Genomic DNA, 22,791 nt, shown 5'->3' with positions numbered 1-22,791 from the left:
GACAGTGCAAGTGCTGCTCTGAGTTACCCTTTCAGTACTCACTCAGGCGCAAGGTGAGCACAGGACCTAGCCCAAGGTATACAGCCGCATACACATTTTTTCAGTCTCCTGTTGTAGCTTTACAATTGGTTTAGAGTTTGTACTCTAACCCAGGATTACAGGACTACTGTTGTTTCTATTTTTGTCCAGAACTGAACCTAGTGCCTTGCACATACTAGGCAAGTACTCCTCCAGTGAGCTGCACCTGCAGTCCCTGTTTCAGTTTTTTTAAACCAGTGGGTATGGGGTTGCATGCCTGTAATCCCCACATTCCAGAGACTGAGGTGGGAGGATCGCCAGGAGTTTGACACCAGTAAAACCCTATCTCAAAAGAAAAAAGCCAACTATGGTTTCTAAAACTAGGGATAAGATCAGTTTTCTAAGCAGGTGCTCAACACTTGTCCCTTGGTTTGGGACCTATTTACCCCTGGCATAGTGCTTGGATATCTAGTCACCCAAAAGATGGAGAACTTTGGTTTTGAGCAGATCTGGTCTCAAGTCCTGGCTTTTCTATTTAATATTGTTGCTCTCTTGAACAAATTTCTAACCTTGCCAAGTCTTGAACAAATTATCTTTTTTTTTTCAATAGGGTCTTGCTCAGTAGTTATGGCTGGTCTGGAAGTTGTGGTGTTACTCAGGCTGGTCTCAAATTCACAATCCTTTTGCCTCAGCCTCTGGCACACAGAGATTTTAGGCATGTGGAATTAAAATTTTTTAAAAGTTCCTCAGTCTTTCTAAGCCACAGCTCATTTTCCATGTCTGTGAAAAAGCGCTAGTAGTTTGGCTTTGGTTGTGGGTATGAAATGATTCAGTGAATGTGAGAATCTCAGCCACATTTGGCCTGTAATAACTGCTTAATAGTAGCTGCAGTAGTTACCCTAAAGTACATACAGTCTGTTCCTTCTACCTCCCCTGCTCCTTCTATTTGCCCTTATTTTAATGGTGGCAGTGGAAGCTTTAATAAAGGGTGTTTTGTTTTTTGGTTGTGGCTGTTGTTTTGGTGGTGACAGTGGAACCCAGCATCACAGGTTTCACCAGAATAGTTACATAATCAAGGCAGCTTGTGCAGATAGCATGGGTGTGGGGGAGTGAAGGGGAGGCCCTGGAATGAAGGGTCTTAGTCAGGAGGTGTTGGCAGCATCCTTGTGAAAGATGCTGGCAGACTTGAACTGGGCCCCTGAGCAGGAAGATAAAGGCAGGGCTCAGGAGATAGAATGCCTCAGAGGTGACTCAGCAGGACTTGAGGGCCCCATGGACCCTGCAGTCACAGCCTGGCTTTTGATCTAGGTTCTTCAGTCACAGCTGTATAACCTTGGGCACGGTACCTGGTGCTCTGACTTCCGTTTCCTCATCTGCTAATTGGAAGGTAATACAGCACTGCTTACTGCAGAGGTTACGTGAGCTCAGTGCTTGGGAAACTGCTGTCTTTGAGAGTTTATTATTTATAATTGTTAAAGAGGTTAATTGTAAGGAAGAATGACTTTAAGGTACTTCCCAGGTAAACATTGATTCTGGCTATGTTATTAACCAACATAGAAAAGGGGAAATTCCACACTTGGGAGACTGAAGCAGGAGGATTGTGAGCTGAAGTCCAGCCTGGACTAGATAGACAGCAAGACCCTCTCACAAAAAAACGAAATGGGCCTCACACAGTCTTCCTGCCTCAGCCTTCCAAGTGCTGAAATTACAAGTGTGCACCACTATGTCCAGCTTTCTAATTGTATTAACAGATTTCTTATTTTTCTGTAATAGGAAACTATCCAAAAGAATGTGAGATTGTGTGGTGGTGTTTCTTATATTTTTTGTTAAATTCTCCAAAGCAAGAATATCCCTCCAGTGAAGTAAGTTGTAGGTACAGGGCCAGAACAAATGTGTCGCATTAACGTGGGCCCTCCAAAAGAGTGGGAAGTTATTTGGGCAGCAGGAGAGGGAAGTATCAGAACTGCCTGACCCCAGGAAAGTTGTCCTTAACTGTTACTCCTTAAGCTGTGGTTTTTGAAACTCCAGTGTCTGTCTTACTGAGAGAAAAAAGCTTCTACTGAAAACTTGCAGTAAGAAGATCAAAAGTTCTTGGGTGCTAAACCAAGTGGCAAGCCTCCTGGTGAGTCTATATTTAGAAAAGGGAGGGAAACAAGATGTAAATGCTGCTTCAGTGGAGCAACACTCACATCCCTTGTAAAGTCTCTGTTTCCGCTTCTGCCTGATTTGTATCAGGGCTCAGATTTGGGACCTGTTAGGACGTTTAGAATTTGTGATTGTTTTGTGAAGCATTTCTCTGAACCCCTTTGGCATTGCCTCCTGATTTCTCAGAACCTCGGCTTTATACTGTGTCTGTATCCTTTACTGTTCACTCTGCTTTCTGGGGCTGGGGCTGGGTGAATATGGCTCTTTCTTTTCTTTCTTTCTTTTTTTTTTTTTTTTTTTTTTTTTTGGTTTTTTGAGACAGGGTCTCACTATGTAGTTGAGACTGACCTGGAACTCTCACTATGTAGCCCAGGCTGATCTTGAACTCAGAGCGATCCTCCTGCCTCAGCCTCCCAAGTGCTGGGATTACAGGCGTGCGCCACCACTCTCAGCTATGCTTCTTTCTTTGTTCTCTTCCCTCCCCTTTTTTTGCAGGGTTCAGGATTCCAGTATGTTAGGTAAGTGCTGTGCCACTGAGGTACATCCTCACCCTTTTTATTTGAAGACAGAGCAATCCTTTTGCCTCGTTTTCATGGTAGCTGGGGTTATAGGCATGTGCCATCACACTTGGCTTGTTTTGCTTTTTTTAAAAAAATTGTTCTGGACTAAGACAGAAACCCTAAAATCATGGCTTCAATAAACACAAATTTTGAGACATTTTATGTGTGTGTGTTGGAACCCTCACTGTGCAGTCCAGGCAGCCTTGCTCTTCTTCCTATGTAGACCATGTTAACCTCGAACTCCTAGTCCTCTTGCCTCAGCCTCCTAAGTCCTGGGATTATAGGCATGTACCACTATGCCCAACTTTTCCTGTTTTATTTATTTACTTATTTATTTTTCAGGCTTTGTGGGGTAGTGAACAGGGTTTCACTTTGTAATTCAGGCTGGCCTTGAACTCACTGTGTAGCCCTAGCTGGCTGTAAACTCAGTGATCCTCCTGCCTCAGCCTCCTGAGTTCTGGGACCATAGGCATGCACCACCATGCCTGGGTAGGTTATTTTTTAAACCCAGGGCATTGCACACACTAAGCATGCCAGTCTGGAATTTCCTTGGTGTTTTTCATCATGAGAGGATGTTGTAATCCTGTCTAATATGCCTACGTTCCAGGCGGCAGGGAAGAGAATACCAATTTCAAGCAAGCAGAATTTTCTGCTTACATGTCATTGGAGAGAATGGTTTGTCACTAATTAGTATGGGTCCTTGCTTCAGTGGTGATGGAGATTAGTACTGAGACGTTGCAAATTTATCAGTAGAAGCTTTAATTGGAAACTAACTTTGTCGGTCCACCTTCCCTCCCTTTTTCCCTCCCTCCCTTCCTCCCTCCCTTCCTCTCTCCCTCCCTCCCTCCCTCCCTCCACTGGGGATTGAACCCAGAGCTATTTGTTTTTTTACACAGAGCTACATCTCCAGCTACCTTCCCCCTTGTTTTGGACAGTCTTGCTAAGTACCCAGGCTGGGCTCGAATTTAAGATCCTCCTGCTTCAGTCTCCCAGAGTGCTGGGATTGCAGGAGTACACCACTACATCACACTGCAAGTTTGTTATAGCAAATAAACAGAGCTGACTGTCTTATAGGCAGACCCATATAGAGACTGAGAAATTGGCTGCTCTGCAGACACACCTGGCAAAAAATACTTTCTGCTTTTATGGGTCCAAAGGATTGTCATTAATTATTTGTGGATTTTTTTTTCCCCAAAGGGGCAGAGGTCCCTACATAGTGCGGAGCTTGGTTACTGGGCAGGCTGTTGGCCCAAAATGTGCTTAGAAATGTTTTCTGCCTTCCCTCTGGAAGGGTTTTATTAAGGGAAGTGTATCTGGGTTGGTCGAGGGTAGATTTTCTTTCCCCACCTCCTTATCTGAGGAACTCAGCAGCTGCTTGCTCAGCTGACAGCTTGACTTTTACTCAGTTTCCCATGCCCTGCCTGATTGTTCTCCCTGAGGATGCCCTTACCCTCTCAGGTGAGTACATCCACCCCAGTGTACACTGCCTATCAAAAAGTACTGGGAATGTTTACATTTTTAAATAATGTCACAGTAAAAGACATATTGCCTTTAATCCCCTGCAAAATCCTTCCTCATTTTGAACACCCCATCTTTCTTGCCAGTATAGCCCAAGCTGGCCTGTAACTCAACAGTGATCCTCCTGCCTCAGCCTTTTGAGTGCTAAGCTGACAGATATGCACCACCACACCAACTCTACATTAAACTTTTTTTGGTACCTGGGATTGAATGAACTCTCAGGACCTTGCGCTTGCGAGGCAGACAGTGGAACCACTGAGCTAAACCCCTGGTCCTAAACTCTTAACATTGATGAATCATACATCCAAGATGAATGCCCACATATGCAGATACAGAAGTATTTGTCACAGGCTGTGTGACTTTCTCTTAAGTCGTGTTTGCATGTTTCCTGTGTGTTATCCACAAGTTAACCACATTTTCCACTTTAATGAAAATTTCTAATCTGATTACCTAGAAATAGCTGCTTCCTAATATAATTTTTGCTTTAGGATATCTCTTTGCCTTTTGTTGTGAAACCGCTTTTCAGCAGGTCCCCAATTTCTGAAGTTGAGCCCTGTGCTGACAGAGACCTCCCACCCTGAGGTCCCTCTGCTTTCTGCTTTTGGCTCCTAACCATGGCCTGCAGGCAGGATGGGCAGGTTCCCCTCTATGTACAGTTTAAATTGTAGCAGTTAGAGAAGGATGATACCTTCCTTAGGAACACAGGCCTGGAGTTGTTAGACACCAAAGGGTTTCAAGGCGGCACGTGTGGGAACTTGGAGAGCTTTAGGTTATCTGGCCCCATCCCACAGACAATGAAAGGTGTGGGTGGCGGAATCTGGTGGTGTCCTATGATCCTGGTCGTGCTGCATCACCACTGGAGTAAATGCTTCCGATGCTCCCCAGCAAAGTGCAGATTTTCCATGGCAAAAGACTTCTAGATACTTGCTCATAGTTAAAATTAGGGCTGCCAGGCAGTTGCTTTACAAAGAGAAAACAGTGATGAGAATATAGAAAAATGGTTGGACTGTGTTTGAACAATGAAACATGCAGCTGTTTGAACAAAGTGGGTGGGGTGGTACACACCTGTAGTCCTGGCACTTGGGGTGCTGAGGCAGGAAGGTCACAAGTTCAAGGCCAGCCCAGGCTACATTGTAAGAGACTGTCTCAGAAGGCAGAGTCAGAGATGTAGCTCAGTGGTGTCAGCCTGCCTGGTAAGTGCAAGGTCCTGAGTTTGATCCCCTTTACTGGAGAGAAACAATAAAAAGAAAAGACAGAAACCAACAAAAAAGTTCATCTGTATGGTAATGTTATTTATATGATTTTATTAAATCATTTCCTTATGCCTTTTGCTTTTGAAACAAATTAACCATCACAAGGTCCAGGCTGGGACTTGAATTTACAATCATCCTACCTCAGCTTCACGGTTCTGGGATTATGGGTGTGCACCACAGTTTCCCTTTTGTCCCCAGCGCTGGACTTTAACACAGGTCAGGGCCTCACTCATGCTTAGCGAGTGCTCTGGCACCGATTCACACTGCCAGCCCCATAGAAGAACCCTAAACCACATCTACGGCCAGGGAAGCAGCTCTGTGGTGGTGCAGTTGCCTAAAGGCCCAGGGCTTGATGTCCAGTACTAAAAGCAACTGCAAAAGAAAGGACATTTAAATTCTTTTTTTTTGTATTTTTGAGGCAAGGCCTCCCTTTGTCATTCAGGCTGGCCTTGAACTCACTATGTAGCCCAGGCTGCCCTTGTACTTGCAGTGATCCTCCTGCCTCGGCCTCCCAAGTGCTGGGATTACAGGCGTGCTCCACCATACCCAGCTTAAATTCTTTTTTTAAAAACCCAGTGTTAATTCTTATTCTCTTTAAAAGGTTGTAATTTTTTCTTTTTCTTTCAGACACAATCTCACTGTGTAGTTCAGGATGGCCTTGAATTCACTATGTATCTCCAGACTGGCTCCAAATTCATAATGATCTTCCTGCTTTGGGCTCTCAAGTGCTGGGCTGTGATTTTTTAAATCTTTAGTCCAATCATTTGAAATATAATGTCATAAACTACCTGACATTTTTTTTCATAAAACCGCAGTTGAAATTTAAGCAATTTCATTTTTTGGTCAGTGGGGTTACAGGCTTCTCTCTCCAGCACAGTGCAGCTATTTGCCAAAATTCTTTTTCTTGTGTTGTGTGCTATTTTTGTTTGGTTATTTGTTTGTGACAGGATCCCAGTAAGTCACTGAGTTGCCCAGACTTGAATCAGACTTGTGAACCACTAGGCCTGACTGCTTGTGTACTCGTATGTTAACTCAGACTTGCTTAAACTATTCCACTATAAAATGTGAAAATACAGACCAAGGATGCCCACCTTCAGCCACGACGGACTCAATGATGCTTGTCAGTTTTTTTCATGTTTTTTATCATCCTTATTCTCAAGGTGCTAGTGGGTTACAGAACTGCTACAGTTGATGAGAGGGCTGCTTCCTTTGTTGGCCAAGTTCCTTGTAGTAGTTGAAGGAGATGGTGGTACTGCAATATCCTTCCGGTCCTTGTGTCTCCTCCACATCTGTCCCGTCACAGTTGACTCCTTTAGCTCACCTCGAATGTCTTGTCATTTGGAACTTAGGTTGTGGGCAGGATTAAGAAGAGCTTGATCTAAGCTAGGCATGGTGGCACAGGCCTGTGGGTCTCTGGCCTGTGGGGCTGAGGCATCAGGATTGAGCCCACAGGTTGGAAAATAGCCTGCGCCAGCGCAACAAAATGTCTCCTCCTTGAACAAACAAAAACAGTTCCATGATCAAAAATGTCATTGTGGGCTTGTGCAGTCTTCCCCAAGAACAAAGATCGGTGTGTTCATCCAAGGTTCTCTGTCAGACTGTCATAGTTCTGAGGGAGCGAGTCGTGCCATCGGTCTGCTGAAGGGAGACTGGAGCAAGTTGAGGATCTAGGTGTCACAGCAGGTTGGAATGTTGCAGAATAACTCACTGGTGTCACTAGACTGAGTGAAAAGGAGACCACACTGGGACTAGGACAAGAAAGAGCAGAAACTGACTCCTGTGGCTGAGTGTGAAGGTGTCTACCCAATGATCAGTACACTCTGCATATTTATTTAACCTTACACAGTCCAGCCTAATAATTATAATTCTTTATTAACTTGTTTAGGAACCAGATAGTAGCAGAGTCAGCTCTTATCCTGTTTCTGGCTCCCTTTGAAGGTTTTGAGTAAAGTTTTGGGTAAAATTACTCTGTTGGGAGTAATTTTTAGTATGTAGTTGTAAATATCTTACTGATTTTTTTTACCTTTTTTTTTTTGAGAAAGGACTGAGGATTGAATCTGGGGCCTTATACATGCCAGGCAAGTGCTTTATCTCTGAGCTATTTCCCCAGCCCCGACATTTAAAATTTTTATCTCTTTCCGAGCTATATACTTTATTTTGTGCACAGCTCTGCTTGTATATATATGCTGTCCCTCTACATACAAGGGTTCCACATCCCTGGATTCTGCATCCTTGGAGTCAACTGGGATTGAAAAACAGTCGCCTTTTACTGAACATGCAGATTCTTTTTGTTGTCAGTATGCCCTAAGCAGTGCAGTGTAGCAGGTGTTTGCATAGCACCAGTATTGTAAGAGTTACTATGAGTGGCTGGGCATTGTAGCACATGCCTGTGATCCTAGTACTCTGGTAGCTGAGGCAGGAAAAATCACAAATTCAATGCTAGCCTGAACTACATGGTGAGAACTGTTTCAAAAAAAACCAATAAAAAAAGAGGTATTATAAGTACTCTAGAGGTGATTTAAGGGAGAATGTATATATTTTGTATGTCAGCACTGTGCCATTTTATGTAAGGATCTTAAGTATCCTCAGATTTGGTAGTTGCGAGGACTGTGCATGTGAGGTTTTGTCTTATATTCCTAATTGTTGTAGATAGGGAAATCAAGTGCTGCAGGAGTACTGTTCTGTGTTCTGAGTGGTCTCCTAAGGATTGTGATTTATTTAGTAATGATACTATAATGTCTTCTTGAACACATGATGTAACCTGTGGTTCCAACTCTAGGCAATCTTGTTAGGAATGAGGTTGTTTAGCAGCTGTTAAATCCTTGGTTTAAATCTCAATTTGCTGCATTATGATGATTTATCCTTAGATAACCCCTCACCCCCAGGACAGGGCCTTCATATTCCAAGCCCATTCTCCTTTCTTGTAAAATTTTGAGACTGGACCTTACTGCATTGCCAGATAACCCAGGCTGGACTTGAACTTGGCAACCTTCCTGCTGCCTCAGTCTCCCAGAGTGTTAGGATTACAGGCATATACTACCACTACTGGCTGAAACACTTAAATTTTTAAGGCCCCAACTGCCAGTTACTTAGAATGGAAATGATTCACCTTGTCTCTTTAAAGATAATATGTTCCTCCAAGTGTAGTGGTACATGCCTGTAATTGTACTTGGGAGGCTGAGGCAGGAGGATCACCAAGAGTTCAAGGCCAGCCTGAACTACATAGTGAGGTCCTGCCTAAAAAACAAAACAAAACAAACCAAGAATATATTCTGCCTAGGTGCAGTGGTGTACACCTGTAATCTCAGCTCTTTGGTAGGCTGAGGCAGGAGGATGGCAAGTTCAAGGCAGGTATGGAAATAGGACTAGCATGCCAGATTTTGAGCAACAGTATTTTACCTGAGCACCTAACATTTTAGGAAGCAGAGCCTGGTCCCTTCATGCTAGCCATAGTCACTGGATGTAGTTAAAAGATGCCCTCCTCAGAGGCTTGACACATACAGTTATTTCATTTTTAGTTACTGAAGTTTAATTTCAGTAAAATTGTATGAGGAAACAGATTATTACCAAGCATCAGGCTTCCATGCGTTTGGCTCATGTCAGAACCCTTCTGATAGCTCTGAATATGCACAGGCCCTGTGTCTGCTCTAGTACGGTCTGAGTCTGCTCCACCAGTCTGCCTGTGGGTCCCAATCATGACTCAGCCTCAGGGGAGTCTTTATTAAGCAGTCTTCCTGCCTCAGCCTCCTGAGTACCTGGGACTTACAGGCATGCTGCACCAGGTCCACCGCACAAACTAGTTTATGTTGAGTTTATTAATATTCATGGATGGACTGGGGACTTAGCTCAGTGGTGCCGTGCCTGCTTTGCAAGAGCAAGCTCCTGAGTTCCATCCCCGGTACCACCACCACCCCCAAATCATGGAATTATGGGAGGGTTTTGTAGCCCAGACAGGCCATAAACGTGTCACCCTCTGCCTGTACCGTCATGCCTGGCTTCATGGAAATTGTAAAAAAGCTATGTTTTGTGATTTCTTCTATTTGTAAAATTTTGAAACTCACCTGGATTCTTCATTGGTTTCACATAGTTTGCTACTGGTTACTGTTTTGTTTTTTCAATTTTATGTCTGCAGTACATAATGATTATTTGTGTCGTGTAGCTATAGATGTTTAGTTTATGAACTTGAATCTCAAGATAGTTCTTACTGTATTCTTACCTTAATAACGTATTAGATTTATTTCTTAGTTTACTTGGTGGTGCTGGGGGGTAGTAGAATCCAGGGCTGTGTGTGTGCTGAGCACAGCACAGCCCTGCACGCCCGCCAGTCCTTGTTAAAGATCTCTGGCATAGCAAGAAGGGGGGCGAGTGCATTCTGCCTTTCTCCTCTCCCTTAGGGACAGATCGGTGGACCAATGATAAAATAAAAACTTAAGGGCATCACCTTGGCCGTTTCATTTAATATAACCTGTAGACAGTCACAGACCAAACTGGTTGTTTCTTCACAGTGGATGGAATACGGACTATGTGACATGGAAGAGACCAGAATGAGAACAGTTTTTCATCTTGCATTTCAGGCAGAGATACAGCTGTAATAAAATGGAAACCGTAGTTTCAGTGCTGAGCATCTTGAAATGCTAGAACACGGTGCGCTGGAAAGGAGAGCGAGATGAGATGCCTTTTGTTAGTCTTACATCTTCTGTCCTTGAACCCGTCTTAGCTACTGGAACTCAGTGTCGTTTCCTCTAAAAGCTTTAAGCTGCAGAATTTAAAGCTTTCTAACTAAGAAAGTACAAAAGATTTAGACCATGAGCAAGAACTGCATTTGAGTTTTCTGGAATCAAGTTACTCAGTCTGCTTTTGCAAAGCTTTAGAGAAATAGAGGGAATCCTAGATTTTCCCCAGTTTGCGTATATGTTGTAAATTCATAAATGCAGCTGTCAACTTCACTAACAGTGTGTTTCTGCAGTAATTTTATGTTTTTTATTAGTACATGTTTGCCATACATAACGATCATACTCATCATGGGGAATTTGTACCTGTACATTATGTCTTTAATTCTTTTATTTCTCTCCTCCTTTTAACCCTCTTCCCTTCCCCATTTACAGAAGCTTTGTTTCCACTTTTTTCTTTCCCTTTTGCCTTTTTAAAAATCCTTTCTATCTTCCTCTCTTTCCCCTTCCCCTCCCTTGTTCCCCTTATTTGAACAAGTTCTCCCTACTTCCCAATATCTGTCCTCCATTTTGCTACTTACTTACCCTTTGGATTTCTCACTAAGAGAAACAAGTCCATATTTAAACTTGTGTGTCCAGTCTGTTTCACTTGACATAATGGTCTTAAGATGCATCTATTTACCTAAAAATATCTCGTTTATCCTTTATGGCAGAGTGGTACTTCACTGTATATAAATAACCACATCTTTATCCATTCGTCTCTTAGTAGGCGCATAAGCTGTTTCCAAGATTCAGCTGTCATGTATTACGCTGTTACGAATACGAGTAGGCATGTATCACTGTGGGATGATCCTCTCTAACTCTTCCTGGAAGATTCTGAACCTAGAAAGGGAACAGCCGGATCGGATAGAAGCACTAGTGTTAGATGTTTGCGGAATCTTTGTCCTGCCCTCCGCTGTGCTGTACCAGTGTACGTTCCCGCCAACAACGCAGAAGCTTTCCTCTTTCCTCACAGCTTCACCAGCTGTTCTTCCTGGAGTGAGGTGGAATCTCAGTGTTGTTTTAATTTGCATTTCTCAAGTGACCAGTGATGCTGAACTTGCCATTTCTACTTCTTCCTCTGAGAAATGTTTGTTCATTTCAGACGCCCATTTTTGGATTGGGTCTTTAAATTTGCAAGCGCAAGGACCCGAGTTTGATCCTTGGTACCAAAAAAATTTTTTTCCTATTCTGTGGGTTGTCTCCTCGCTCTGTTGGTGTGGTTCCTTTCTGTGTTTGGCAGTGATGTTGAATGATAAAATCCTTAGGAGATGATCCTCACCCCACTCCCACCCTCAGCCTCAGGATTGCACCCAGGTCTTTGCACTACTGTCCTCCGACTTACTTTCCTTCCTTCTTTCTTGTTTGTTTGTTTGTTTGTTTGTTTTTTGGCGGTACCAGGGATCAAACTCAGGACCTTGCACTTGCAAAGTAGACGCAATGCCACTGAACTACATCCCTGGCCCTTTTTTATTATTTTCAGGCAGGGTCTGGGCTCAAACTTGTGATCTCTTGCCTCAGCTTCCTAGAGTGCTGGGATGGCAGTGCTGGTGTGACCTGCCACTCCCCGTTTTCACCAGTCTTTTTTTATCTTTGTTGGTAAGTTTGTAGTACCTAGTGATTGCATTCATGGTGGGGGGATCTGTGCATAACATATATTCTTTATTTTTTAAATTCTCCTTCCCTGCCCTGCCAGTCATTTTTCAAAAAATAATTTATTATTTCATTTCTGTTTCCACATTTAAGACCATGTTATGTAAACACAGTGGTGCCTCAGTTCACTTCTTGACCCTGGCTGCATACTGAACTGCATGAGAACCAAATCAGATTTTCCTGTAAGGTCCACGCTGGGCTTGTATGCAGCACTCCTCCAACTTGATTTCAACCCGAGTTGAGGAAATAATCAACTTCATGACCTGAGGCCTTGCTGCTTTGCATGCCTTGCTTCAGTTCTGTTTCCTTCTGTTACGGTATTGAAATCAACTCATTTTCTTTTCTTTGAAGACATCCCTGTTCATTTGTGTTATTTGGAAATATGGAGGTGAAGTAGCAGAAATAATAGCTAAATGAGCTGAAAATAATTGCCCCTGAGAAGAGGTTATCAAAGTGATCGTGGGGGAGGGAGGCTATCTTTATTCACAATGAAAACAAAACTACTTGGGTTTTGAAATTATGTTAGGAATTTACTGTATTTTTTGCTGTAAGATATTCCTGATTTTGAAAGATTTTAAAAAAATGTATTCCTAAGGATGTTGGTAGGAAGGAGGATGTGGCAATTAAACTATGAGATGATATTGATGATAAAACACATGATTCAGATGTTAAAATTGGAGAGTATGAAAAAAATAGGAAAGCATGTGCAAAAAAAAAAAAAAATCAGCTTACTATTTTTCTTGCGGGAAGTTTGGAGTTGAATCCGTGGCTGAGGTTTTTCATGTTTAAAGTCATCTTTCTGTTCTCATTGTGTGCAGTGTTACAGGAACAAGTCCTGCAGGGATCTTTATGGCCCATGTTGGATCTCACCTCCCACTGGATCATCTTCCTGTAGGGCTTCATTTTTTTGTTTGGGATAACTTTCTAGGGTGTTGAGTTTAGAGTTTTAAAAACATTCTTTGCTGGAATGATAATTGGATTGTGGTGACCCAATTATGACTTAGTATTTCATTAGACTGAATTGTTGAGAAATAATTATACTCACCACAGGTTTCAGGTGGGCGTATGATATTTCTTTTGCATTCAACTATTAGTCACTGCAATCTTTATTCCCTTTGTTTCCCTATTCCAATATTAAAGACATACTAATAAAGTCATTTAAGGTTTAAATTTCATTTTCTGATAAACTCCCATTCTTTGAAATTTCTGATAAACTGTTGTGTGTGTGTGTGTGTGTGTGTGTGTGTGTGTGTGTTGTGTTTTGAGAGAGAGTCTCACTGTGCCCAGCCTGGCCTGGAATTCCCTGTCCTTTTGGCTCAGCCTCCCTAATAGTTGAGATTACAGGTGTGTGTGATATGCTGGGCTCTGTTTCAGAAGCGTGTGTGTTTGTGTTGGTGACTGGAGATGGAACCAGGACCTTTGGGTTGAGCTACACCCTCATTCATTTTTCATTTGAGATGGAGTCTGCTGCTTAGTTCCCTAGACTGAGCTGGAGCATGTGACCCTCCTGGGAGTGCTGGGATATGCCACATGCCTGACTTTTTCAGAGAAACTTTTTAAGGGCAAAATCTCAAGTGAATACTTTGTAGCATTTGAAGTAGACTGAATAAGTGACAATATCTAAAAAGCTGTATGTAGCTGGTTACTCAGAGGCACCAATGGATATCCCTTGCTCCACTGATAAAAATAACCACCCAGGTTTTTTTTAACAAAAGGACATCCAGTTACAGTGTCAGTCTTCCAGTTTGAGTCCTGTATAGGAAATTCTCTATTTGGCATATGAATTTGAGATCTAGAGCTTCCCATTAGGTGTAATAGGAATGACTTCTTTTTGTATGGCATGTGTAAAGAAACTCCAGGGTGACAAGGACAGGGGTTGTATAGAGAGGAGAAAGTCCATCCTGCTGCTGAAGGACCTGTTTTTAAGATTGCTGGCTTCTTTCTTTGTAGACTCCTCACCTTGTTCATTGTGTTAACATGATCTTACTGCTTGAGACAGCATGATACAGTGAGAAAACTTTAAAATGTGTTACACTTTTGAGCACAGTCACCTAATAATGTGATTTAACTGCTCTATATTTCAGATTCCATACGTATAAAAGGGGGTATGTATTGTTTTCTTGTGAGCTTACGTTGATGATATCAGAATGCTGTAAAGGGGCCACTGGGCGCTTCCCAGGCCCTGACAGATGGTGGGAAGGTGCCCAGTGTATGTCAAGTGCTTTTTCAGTGGAAACCCCTTGGGGCCCCCAGGCCCACAGCACGCACACAGTCCTAGGAGGATTTAGAAGAATGACCGTTTTTGTTCTCCGTGGCCTGGGACTAGCAGGACCTGAAGCCAGGTCCTGTAGACACCAGTACTGTCAGGACACACTGGCCTGGGGACACACGGGACAGCCCGGCCGTTGTCCTTCTCTGCTGGTGTCCCCTGCCATCGGATGTGCTGCTGGGCAGTAGATTGACTGACGAAATCCTTTTGCAGTCTTGATTTCAGAAACACTGTTTCAGACACCGCCATTCATACAGGATTGACTGGCTTTTTCTCTTTTTATTCTTTTCTGTTTTGACTGGCTTTTTAACTTTTCTGGTTATGGACAGATTGGTGCTACTGCTCTTATCATTTTTAACACACCATCTTATTTCTCGAGGAAATCATTTATTTTATAAAACTGGCCCTTTCATCCTGTTGTGGATACTGTCATGGACCTGCCTTCTTGTCCTCTCCTCCTCAGCTGGACCCTCACTGTAGGCTCCCGGCAGCTTGGTTGACACAGACTGTGGACCGCTCAGTGACTGTCATGCCAGTTTCACCAACTAGTACCGGCTGGTATTCACAGGCACAGTAGGGTCAGAGAGCTCTGCATGTGAATCCATTTCTGCCACTTACCTGCTAGAGAACTTTTATTTACTAACCTGTAAAATGCAGGTAGTAATGACACAGCCTTCCACGTATAATATAAATACTAAATGAGAAAAGGAATGTCAAATGCTTAGAAATGCATAAACTGAAATTGTTTATAGTAATAACTATTTTAAAGAGTTCTCTATTTTTATATTTTATATGTACTGTCAGTTTACCTCTTGTTTTGGTTTTGTTTTGTGGTGTGTTTTGCAGAATAAGGAATTAAACCTGGGGCCTTGTACATGCTGGACAAACCTCTGCTGAGCTCCATCCCCAGCCCCTGCTCTCCTGAGTTAATAAGTATTTAAGTATGGGCATTTATGTTGTTTGCAGTATCCAGTACTATAAAACCTCTGCAGTATAAATCTTCACAATTAAATATCTGTGTTGCCTTATTTCCATAGAATAAATTGCTAGATACAAAATTGGTATGTCAAAGGGTTTCCAAATAGCACTTCAAGAAGGGTGTTGTAGTATAACTCCAACATCCTTTGTTGTTGTTGTTGATGTAGAACAATTAGGTCCGTGTTTTCATAAGTAATGCAGACATATTTCCAAAATGGAGCACTTTTGCTTCTGTGTGCCTGTTGCGAATTAAGTATGAGGTTTTCCTCTTAGGGGAATATTTTATTACAGCTTAAGATGGTGCCAGAAGTTCCCACATTTAATTAATACCAAATTCAGGAAACTCTTTAGTGGTCATTTAATTTTTTTTTTTTTTTTGGTACCGGGGATTGAACTCAGGATCTTGGGCTTGCAAGGCAGGCCACCGAACCATCTTTAGTGGTCATTTAAAAAAGCCAGTCATGGTAGCACATACGTGCAGTCCCAGCTTCTTGGGAGGCTGAGGTGGGAGGGTCTCTGGAGTCCGGGAGTTGGAGGCCAGCCTGAGCAATGTAGAAAGAGACTCTGTCTCCTCCTCCTTAAAAAATAGTTTAAAATTATTTGTATTGTTCTAATGGAGAATGTTACTTCATGGTTTCTAAAATACTGCCTGGGTTCAGCTTCTTAGGAGAGAGCTCTGATGCAAAGGTTTATTTACATCAGTGTGGCTTTGCCGTGTTGGCCATGATAAAGCTTCCCAGAGCCCGCAGACTGATTATCTATCAGGTCCTGACGCCACAGCAGCGATTGCTGTCTTCCTACTCTGTTTGCAAGCCAGGCTGGTTCTCTTCTATTTATTTTTTTAAAAGGCATTTCAAAAAAGGAACTTTTTTCTAATCGTGTTTTTTTGTTGGTTTGATGAAATGGGTGTCTTGTTTTTTGCCCAGGCTCACCCCAAAATGGGCTCAGCTCTCCGCTTACCTCAGCCTCCTGAGCAGCTGGGCATACACTGTACCTGGCTTTTCCAGTTTTTTAAAAATAAAGATTAGTTTAGTTTTTGCTTTTTGCTTTTGGTGGTGGCAGTACTGGGAATAATCACGGGGGTCCTCTGCCCCTGAGCTGTATCCCCAGCCATTTTTTTATTTTTTTCAGTCACCAGGTCCTGCTAAGTTGCCCAGGCAGGCCTGGAATTCACAGTCTGTCTGCCTCAACCGCAGGGGCAGTGGGGGTTACAGGTCTGCACTGACCGGCCCTGCTGGTTTTCATGTTTTAGGGGACGGTCTCACTGAAGTGCGCAAAGCAGACAGGGAGTTGTGAAGAAGACCCAAAGATCACTTTAAATCCAATGCACCGTGGCGCACTACCAACATTCTGCTGGCCAATTTCTGTGCATCAGGTCTTTGTTTGTGGGGCTTAAGCGAGCTAATCTTTATTTTTAGTTCTAGATAAAATAGACAATTTCAAAAGTACCTTTTTAACTCTCTGCACATACAATGTGGGTTATGAAGTATATTTACTCTGGTGCAGCCGTCACCACCACCCACCGCCGTCAGAACTTTTTTGCCTTCCAAACTGAGGCTGTGCCCTAGTGAACAGCAGCTCTCTGAGTAGTATTGTGCTTCCCCAGCAACAGCACCAAAACTGGGCTGTTGTGCTGGGCATCAAACCACACAGCGTCAGGAAGAAGTCCGGAAGAACAGTGTGGGTGTGGGAGGCACCAGCCGGACTACAGCACCATAGGCAGCAGTGTCCCGCGCCCGATCGCTGGTCTCATTGTCTCATGGGGGGGGGCTCAGCGTCCCGTGTGTGTGTGTGGGTGTGTGTGTGTGTGTGTGTGTGTGTGTGTGAGGCTCCGCCCCCCGCAGCCCCCTTACTTACTTGTGGTGTGATGCAGCCGGGATGGTGTTTGCTCCTTCGGTGTGCTGCGGGCTGGTTGGTCCCTGGCTCGCAGCCAGCGAGGCTGTCACTGGAGCACCGTGACGCATGTGCAGTGATGCCTCACCGGGCTGTTTGCATAGGGCTTCACCAGGCTTCTGGACCCGCCCCTGCTGCACTTTGGGCTATATTAGTGCTTCTCAAACGGGAAGAATTTTCTTTCGCTAGCATAGCCCTGTCCAGCTCCAGGCAGGGTAAGTGTTGTTCCTGTATTTATGGTTTTTACTGGGTTCTTGTCTTACTAAAAGGTTGGGGCATTGTAAAATACAAATTAGAAAATAAAAGTATAATGATCCAGTATAGTGCATAACTTTGTAGTTTACAAAGATACGAATGTGTAAAAGATTCATGGGTCGTAGACGTAGCAGTTACATTTTACATATTGTAATTTTTAAAAATTCTTGTTTGTTATGTATATGTTAGACAAAAGCAAAATAACCCCAGAAGTTTCTTTCCAAGCTGGGGAAAATACTCTTTTAAGTTCTGATTTTGTTGTTCATCCAGTTGCTGTATGATTCAGTTTTACTTTAGCCCCACATTTTGTGTCACTGGAAAAGAAATAATCTGTGAGGGCTGGCAGTAACAATCATTGTTTTTTTGTATGTATGAGCCTTACCCTGGGTATTACACTGTTATATTTTATGACTTGATAAAAGTTGAATTGCTAACATAACTGATATATTGAAAAGTAAGGTTCAGACGAGGGTTTGGGATGAAGTTCCGTGGCAGAGCCCTGTCCTAACACTCCACGGCCCTGGATTCAAGACCCAGCTTGGGGGCCCCCCCCATGTGAGCAATATCCCGGAGATTCAAATGTGTGTCTAGAACATTATTGCTATATTAGATTTAAATGTATTTTTTTCTTTAAATCAGACAAATTAGATGGTGCCATCAGACTGTTTCTTTTCAAGCAGTTATTTGGTTGTTTTTTTTTCCCAGTGCTTGGGAATTGAACTCAGGACCTTGTGCTTGCCAGGCAGGTTCGGCACTGCTGAGCTATATTATATCCCTGGCCCTTCCTTGGTTTTATTGAGAGCTTTTGTCCAAGCCCTAGAGTGCTGGATGTTGCTGGCCACCTTGCTGTTGTTGTAGGACAAAGTCAAGGTCAGAACTCTGAGCCAGGAGTCACCAGTGCAGGTTCATTAGTGTCCACACACCTTAGTTTACTCATCTCTGGAGATGCTGCCAGGCCCTTAGGGTTGGAGAGGTGGGGGGTAGGGGTACACTTCAGGCCCTGAGGTTGTCTGTTCTTACACTACCCGTATAAAAGTCTGACCGAATTGTGTATCATTTGAGAAAAGTGGTATAAACTGCCAGTTAAATAATCAGCCTTTTTTTGTTTAAATAACTGGCCTTTGAAATTTACTTATTCCTCTCCTACATCCTCCCCCTACTGCTGTTCAGTGTCATTTTTTTTAATATCTGTATCGAATTAGTTTCACTTTCCAGTTCTTGTATTTTTTCATGGTTGAATTAAAAATATCTTTAGGGAGAGTTATTTAAATCTTCCCAGGAAAATTATTATAACCCTACAGAGAAAAATGAATTTATAGTTTGATTTTCCTTATGCCAATGACACTTTTAGAAGTGACATTTTAAAACCTAAGCTTAAGACAAATAGTACTGGTAGTTGGAAAAGTGCCATAAAATGGATTTATTGTTTGTTTTGTACTGTTGTTGTTACCCTTTCCATATTGTTATGAAATAAGCCTTTACTTATATAAGTAATAGTTTACTGCTCAAAATTTCACTTCTTCTCAGTGTTTCCATGTTTTTACAGGCATCAAAAAAAAAAAGTCACAAATTTTAAAGCTATATTAACAGATTTCATCTTCCTTTTCCCATAGGACAGTAAAGTAGCACTTTAAAAATATTCAGTCTGCATTTAGATATTTTAAGACTTGTTATAAATTGTTATAAATTTTTATGTAAACACACCAGTATTCACTAGTTGATTTATAAACTCTTATCTCAGAATGACATATCACAACTATAAATTTCACTTAAGTTTATGCTATCTCACTGAGGTGCTTACCTTATGTTCTGTGTGTGTCCTTCTTCTACACATTCCTTGTAATGAACTCTGCTACCGTAAGGACCTTAACCATTACTGAAAGCACACAAAGTAAGTATTTCTAGTTTTCACACTTTTCCATTCTCCATTGAGAATCCAGACTTTCTTGAAGAGAGTTCATAATTCAGGCGTAGTTCTTTTCTATTTTTGAACACGTCTTCCACACCTGGTGTGTTTTTCCCAGCAACTCTTCTCTTGGAGCAACTGCAACAGATGACTGTGGCACAGCCAGAGCTTTATATATACCAGATATAGGTTTACAGGCTGCTGGTTAAAAATACCCTGCCCACGTTTTCAGTGTCTGTCTTCATGTGTTGCCAGCATGTTGACATTGACGCCTTGATCTTTACATTTCTGTAATGGTACCGACCCGAAGAGATTTCTGTAGGACTGCAGTCATCATTTCATGCGTGATTTTCTTTGAACAAGAATGAATTCTGGTCAGGTTGCCAGTGAGGATTGGGAAGACTGAAAGCTTATTAGCTGACATTTGCATAGTATCCATCAGTTGTGAAAAGCAAGCCTTTACCAATTTTTTTTCAATACTGGGCATTGAACCCAGAGCCTGGCAATGCCAGGCAAGCACTCTACCACTGAGCTACACCCTCAGCTTTTTATTTCGAGACAGGGTCTTGCTAAGTTGCCCAGGCTGGCCTTACACTTGAGATCCTCCTGCTTCAACTTCCTGAGTGGCTGGGATTACAGGTGTGTACCACCAGGTCCTGCCCATTATGAAGTTTCTGGGCATTCTTTTTTTTTTGTTTTGTTTTGTTTTGTTTTGTTTGTCTGTTTGGTGTTTTTTGTTTTTTCTTTTCAGACAAGGTCTTGCTAAGTGGTCCATGTCCTGCCTCAGCAGCCCAAGTGCTGGCATTACAGATGTGAGACACCACATCTTTTGTTTAAGTAATGATTTCAAATAAATCATTTTTCTTTCTTTAAATTAAAAGTGATTGCTCCAGAAAGAGCCACAGGTTGGGATAGAAGGTAGGAAGGAATTGTGTTATCTGGCTGTGTATAAGAAAAAAATGTTCCATTTCTAGGTTTTAAAACATATTTAATTCTTCCCTGCTTGAATTCTGTTACCTTCAGGCTTTTCGAGTGTTTCCCAAATTGCGTGGTAGTTTTGCAAATATCACCTGTAGAATTTTTCACATTCTTTTTCGAGCTAATAAAATGCTCTTATCTAGTGCCTTTTGAGAAATCTAGATCCTTTTGTAGCTGCTAAATATCAAAGAAAAGCTGTATGCATTTAATAATTGTACTTTGTTCATCTTAACTCTTTATTCAGATCTTCTTGTACCTTATAAATTCTACGGAAGAGCTTCAGACTCTGCATATAATAATTTTTAATCCAAAACTTGGCTGCATAGGGTAAATCCTTTGCTGAGCTTCTTAGAAAAGAAAAGATACCTGCATTACCTTAATATTAAAATCACAGCAGAAGTATTGTTAGTATGTCATTAACATACATAAATAGAGCCTGAATTTTATGTATGTCACATGTACCTTTTTTTCTCTCTTTTGCTGTGATATCACCTGGGAAAATCCAGAAGATTGGATAACCAAGAAATGACTAATCAAGAGTCTGCTGTACATGGGAACATGGTGGGTATTTGATTATTTCCAGTTCCGTTTATTAAAGGCGAAACTTCACCACTTTTTCCTTTCAAACCAGATAATTATGGGACTGAAGCTTTAAATTTGAGTTTCTGTTATTTTCTTCACAATGTTTGAGAAAAATGGAAACTCAAGTGCTGTGTCCCATACCCTTCTAGTGCGGGCATTGAACCCAGAGGTGCTGTGCCCTTGAGCTACATCCCCTGCCCTTTTTACTTTTCATTTTGAGACAAGGCCTGCCTAAATTGCTCAAGTGGGACTTGAAACTTTGATCCTTATGCCTGTGTCTGCTGAATGCTGGGGTTGTATGTGTGGATCATGGTGCTGGGCTAAATGCTTGGTAAATTCAGTTTGAGGTTATCTTTGAAAGATTGGGTGCTGTATTTGGGACTGAATTCAGAGCCTTGTGCATGCTCAGCAAGCTCTCTACCACTGAACTTCATTCCTAGCCTGCTTTTCTTCTTTCTTTCTTTCTTTTGAGACAAGGTCTTATTAAGTTGTCTAGACTACTCTCAACATTTCCATACTCCTGCCTCAGCCTCCAAGTAGCTGGGATAACAGGCATGCACTGCTTTGTCTGCTCTCTGAAATGTTTTCACTTGAGACAGACTACCTGTTGATAATGCTGCTCAGTGTATAAATCATGTATCATTTTTTATGCTCAAGCTTCTTTGCTCAGCCGCACCACAAACCATACAGAGTAAAATGTTTTATCTTAAAGCTCTCATTTAAAATGGCAGCATAGGGCTGGGGATTATGTAGCTCAGTGGTTTCGCTGCCTGCCTCACAAGCGCAAGGTCCTGAGTTTGATCCCCAGTACCAAAAAAACAAAAAAATAGAATAAGGGCCGGGTATTTAGCTCAGTGCTTCAGTGGCCTGCTTTGCAAGCACAAGGACCCGAGTTCAATCCCTGTACCATAAATAAATACATAAATAAATAAATAAATAAAATAAATGGCAGCATTGATATTTTTAAAAACATCCCTGTAGAAGAGAGTTTATTGTGTGATAGACAGCAGGGTGGGCAGCAGAGACTGGCACTGGATTTGGGACTGGCCCTCAGCCTTAGCTCACCCTTGTGTGGCTTGAGGCCCTCGGCTGCGTGCAGTGATCTCACCAGAGATGAGTGTGATGTCCAAGTTCCTGTTCCTGCTCAGACACAGTGAGGAAGGGTTTGAGGTTCCTCACAGCACTCACTGAGTGGTAGTTTTCTAGATATGTCAGCATTCTAGCCATGTGAGTAGTGTATTCATTCATACATGTGGGGGAAAGTTGTATCAGTTTTCCATATTCCTAGAATCTTTTTTTCTTTCTTTTGTTTTGGTACAGGGATCAAACTCATGACCTTGCACTTGCATGGCAGGCAGCAGAACCACTGAGCTAAATCCCTGGCCCTTGAAGTCCTTTTTTTTTAAAATAGTACATGCTGGGGGGACCATGTGATGCTTTCATACATACATACATACATACATTCGTGTGATGTTTGGATCGCCTAAAACATTTGCCCTTTTTATGGGGAAAACCTGAGTCTTTCTGACAGTATGAAGTTTGGAGAGCTGACTGTCAGCTGTGGTGGCCTCCCTGCCGCTTCTGTCCAGTTGGAACCAGCACTAGGGTCACCCTGGATCCCTGTTTGAGGAGTACTGCTGCTCTGTGATCTCTCCCTTACTTTTCGAACTTGAGTTCCTTTTCCCAAAGTTGCTTTCTTTCTCTCCAGCTTTATCCTGCCTGTAGATTACAGCATGACTTAGCAGGTAGGTGGCTTTGTCATACTTAAAAATCCTCAGTCTACTTTTCCTCAGCCAGTGTGATTGAAGGCAAAACGACTCAGAGCAGGGACTAAGTCTTCAGTTTGGTTAGTTGTTGGGCTGAAGCTGTGGAAACGCTTTTCTTTCTCCTTTTCTGTGTCCAGCATCACTTTTGCCAGGCTTTTGTGGTTCAACCTAAAAGCAGAGACTTGATCTTTGCATGATTGGCATTCGATTCATTGGGATTAAACATACTACTTGTAGAATTAAATCAAGCTAGTATTTATTTTCTTTTTTGAACTGATTATTTTTTTTTTTTTTTTTTTTTTTTTTTT

At 42.3% G+C, this 22,791-nt stretch overlaps 1 protein-coding gene across 2 annotated transcripts in view; it reads left to right on the top strand.

Moving 5' to 3' along the window:
• Nt5c3a (5'-nucleotidase, cytosolic IIIA) overlaps positions 1-22,791 on the top strand; it is a 48,819-nt gene that overhangs the window by 6,829 nt on the left and 19,199 nt on the right. The window contains exons 1-2 of one of the 2 annotated variants that reach the window (XM_010612961.2): positions 17,118-17,211; positions 20,642-20,696. The exons of the other annotated variant lie outside the window; for it this stretch is intronic. Of the exons in view, the coding sequence (XP_010611263.1) occupies positions 20,661-20,696 (36 nt within the window). The 5' untranslated portion in view covers positions 17,118-17,211; positions 20,642-20,660. Of the gene's footprint in view, positions 1-17,117; positions 17,212-20,641; positions 20,697-22,791 lie in introns of those variants that run through there. 2 annotated transcript variants of the gene reach the window in all.

This window comes from Fukomys damarensis, unplaced genomic scaffold, assembly GCF_012274545.1.
Source record: "Fukomys damarensis isolate Sample0158 unplaced genomic scaffold, DMR_v1.0_HiC HiC_scaffold_7, whole genome shotgun sequence".
In the NCBI taxonomy this organism is placed as follows: Eukaryota; Metazoa; Chordata; class Mammalia; order Rodentia; family Bathyergidae; genus Fukomys; species Fukomys damarensis.
The sequence above is the reverse complement of the archived record's forward strand: the minus strand, read 5'-3'. Positions and strand labels throughout refer to the sequence as shown.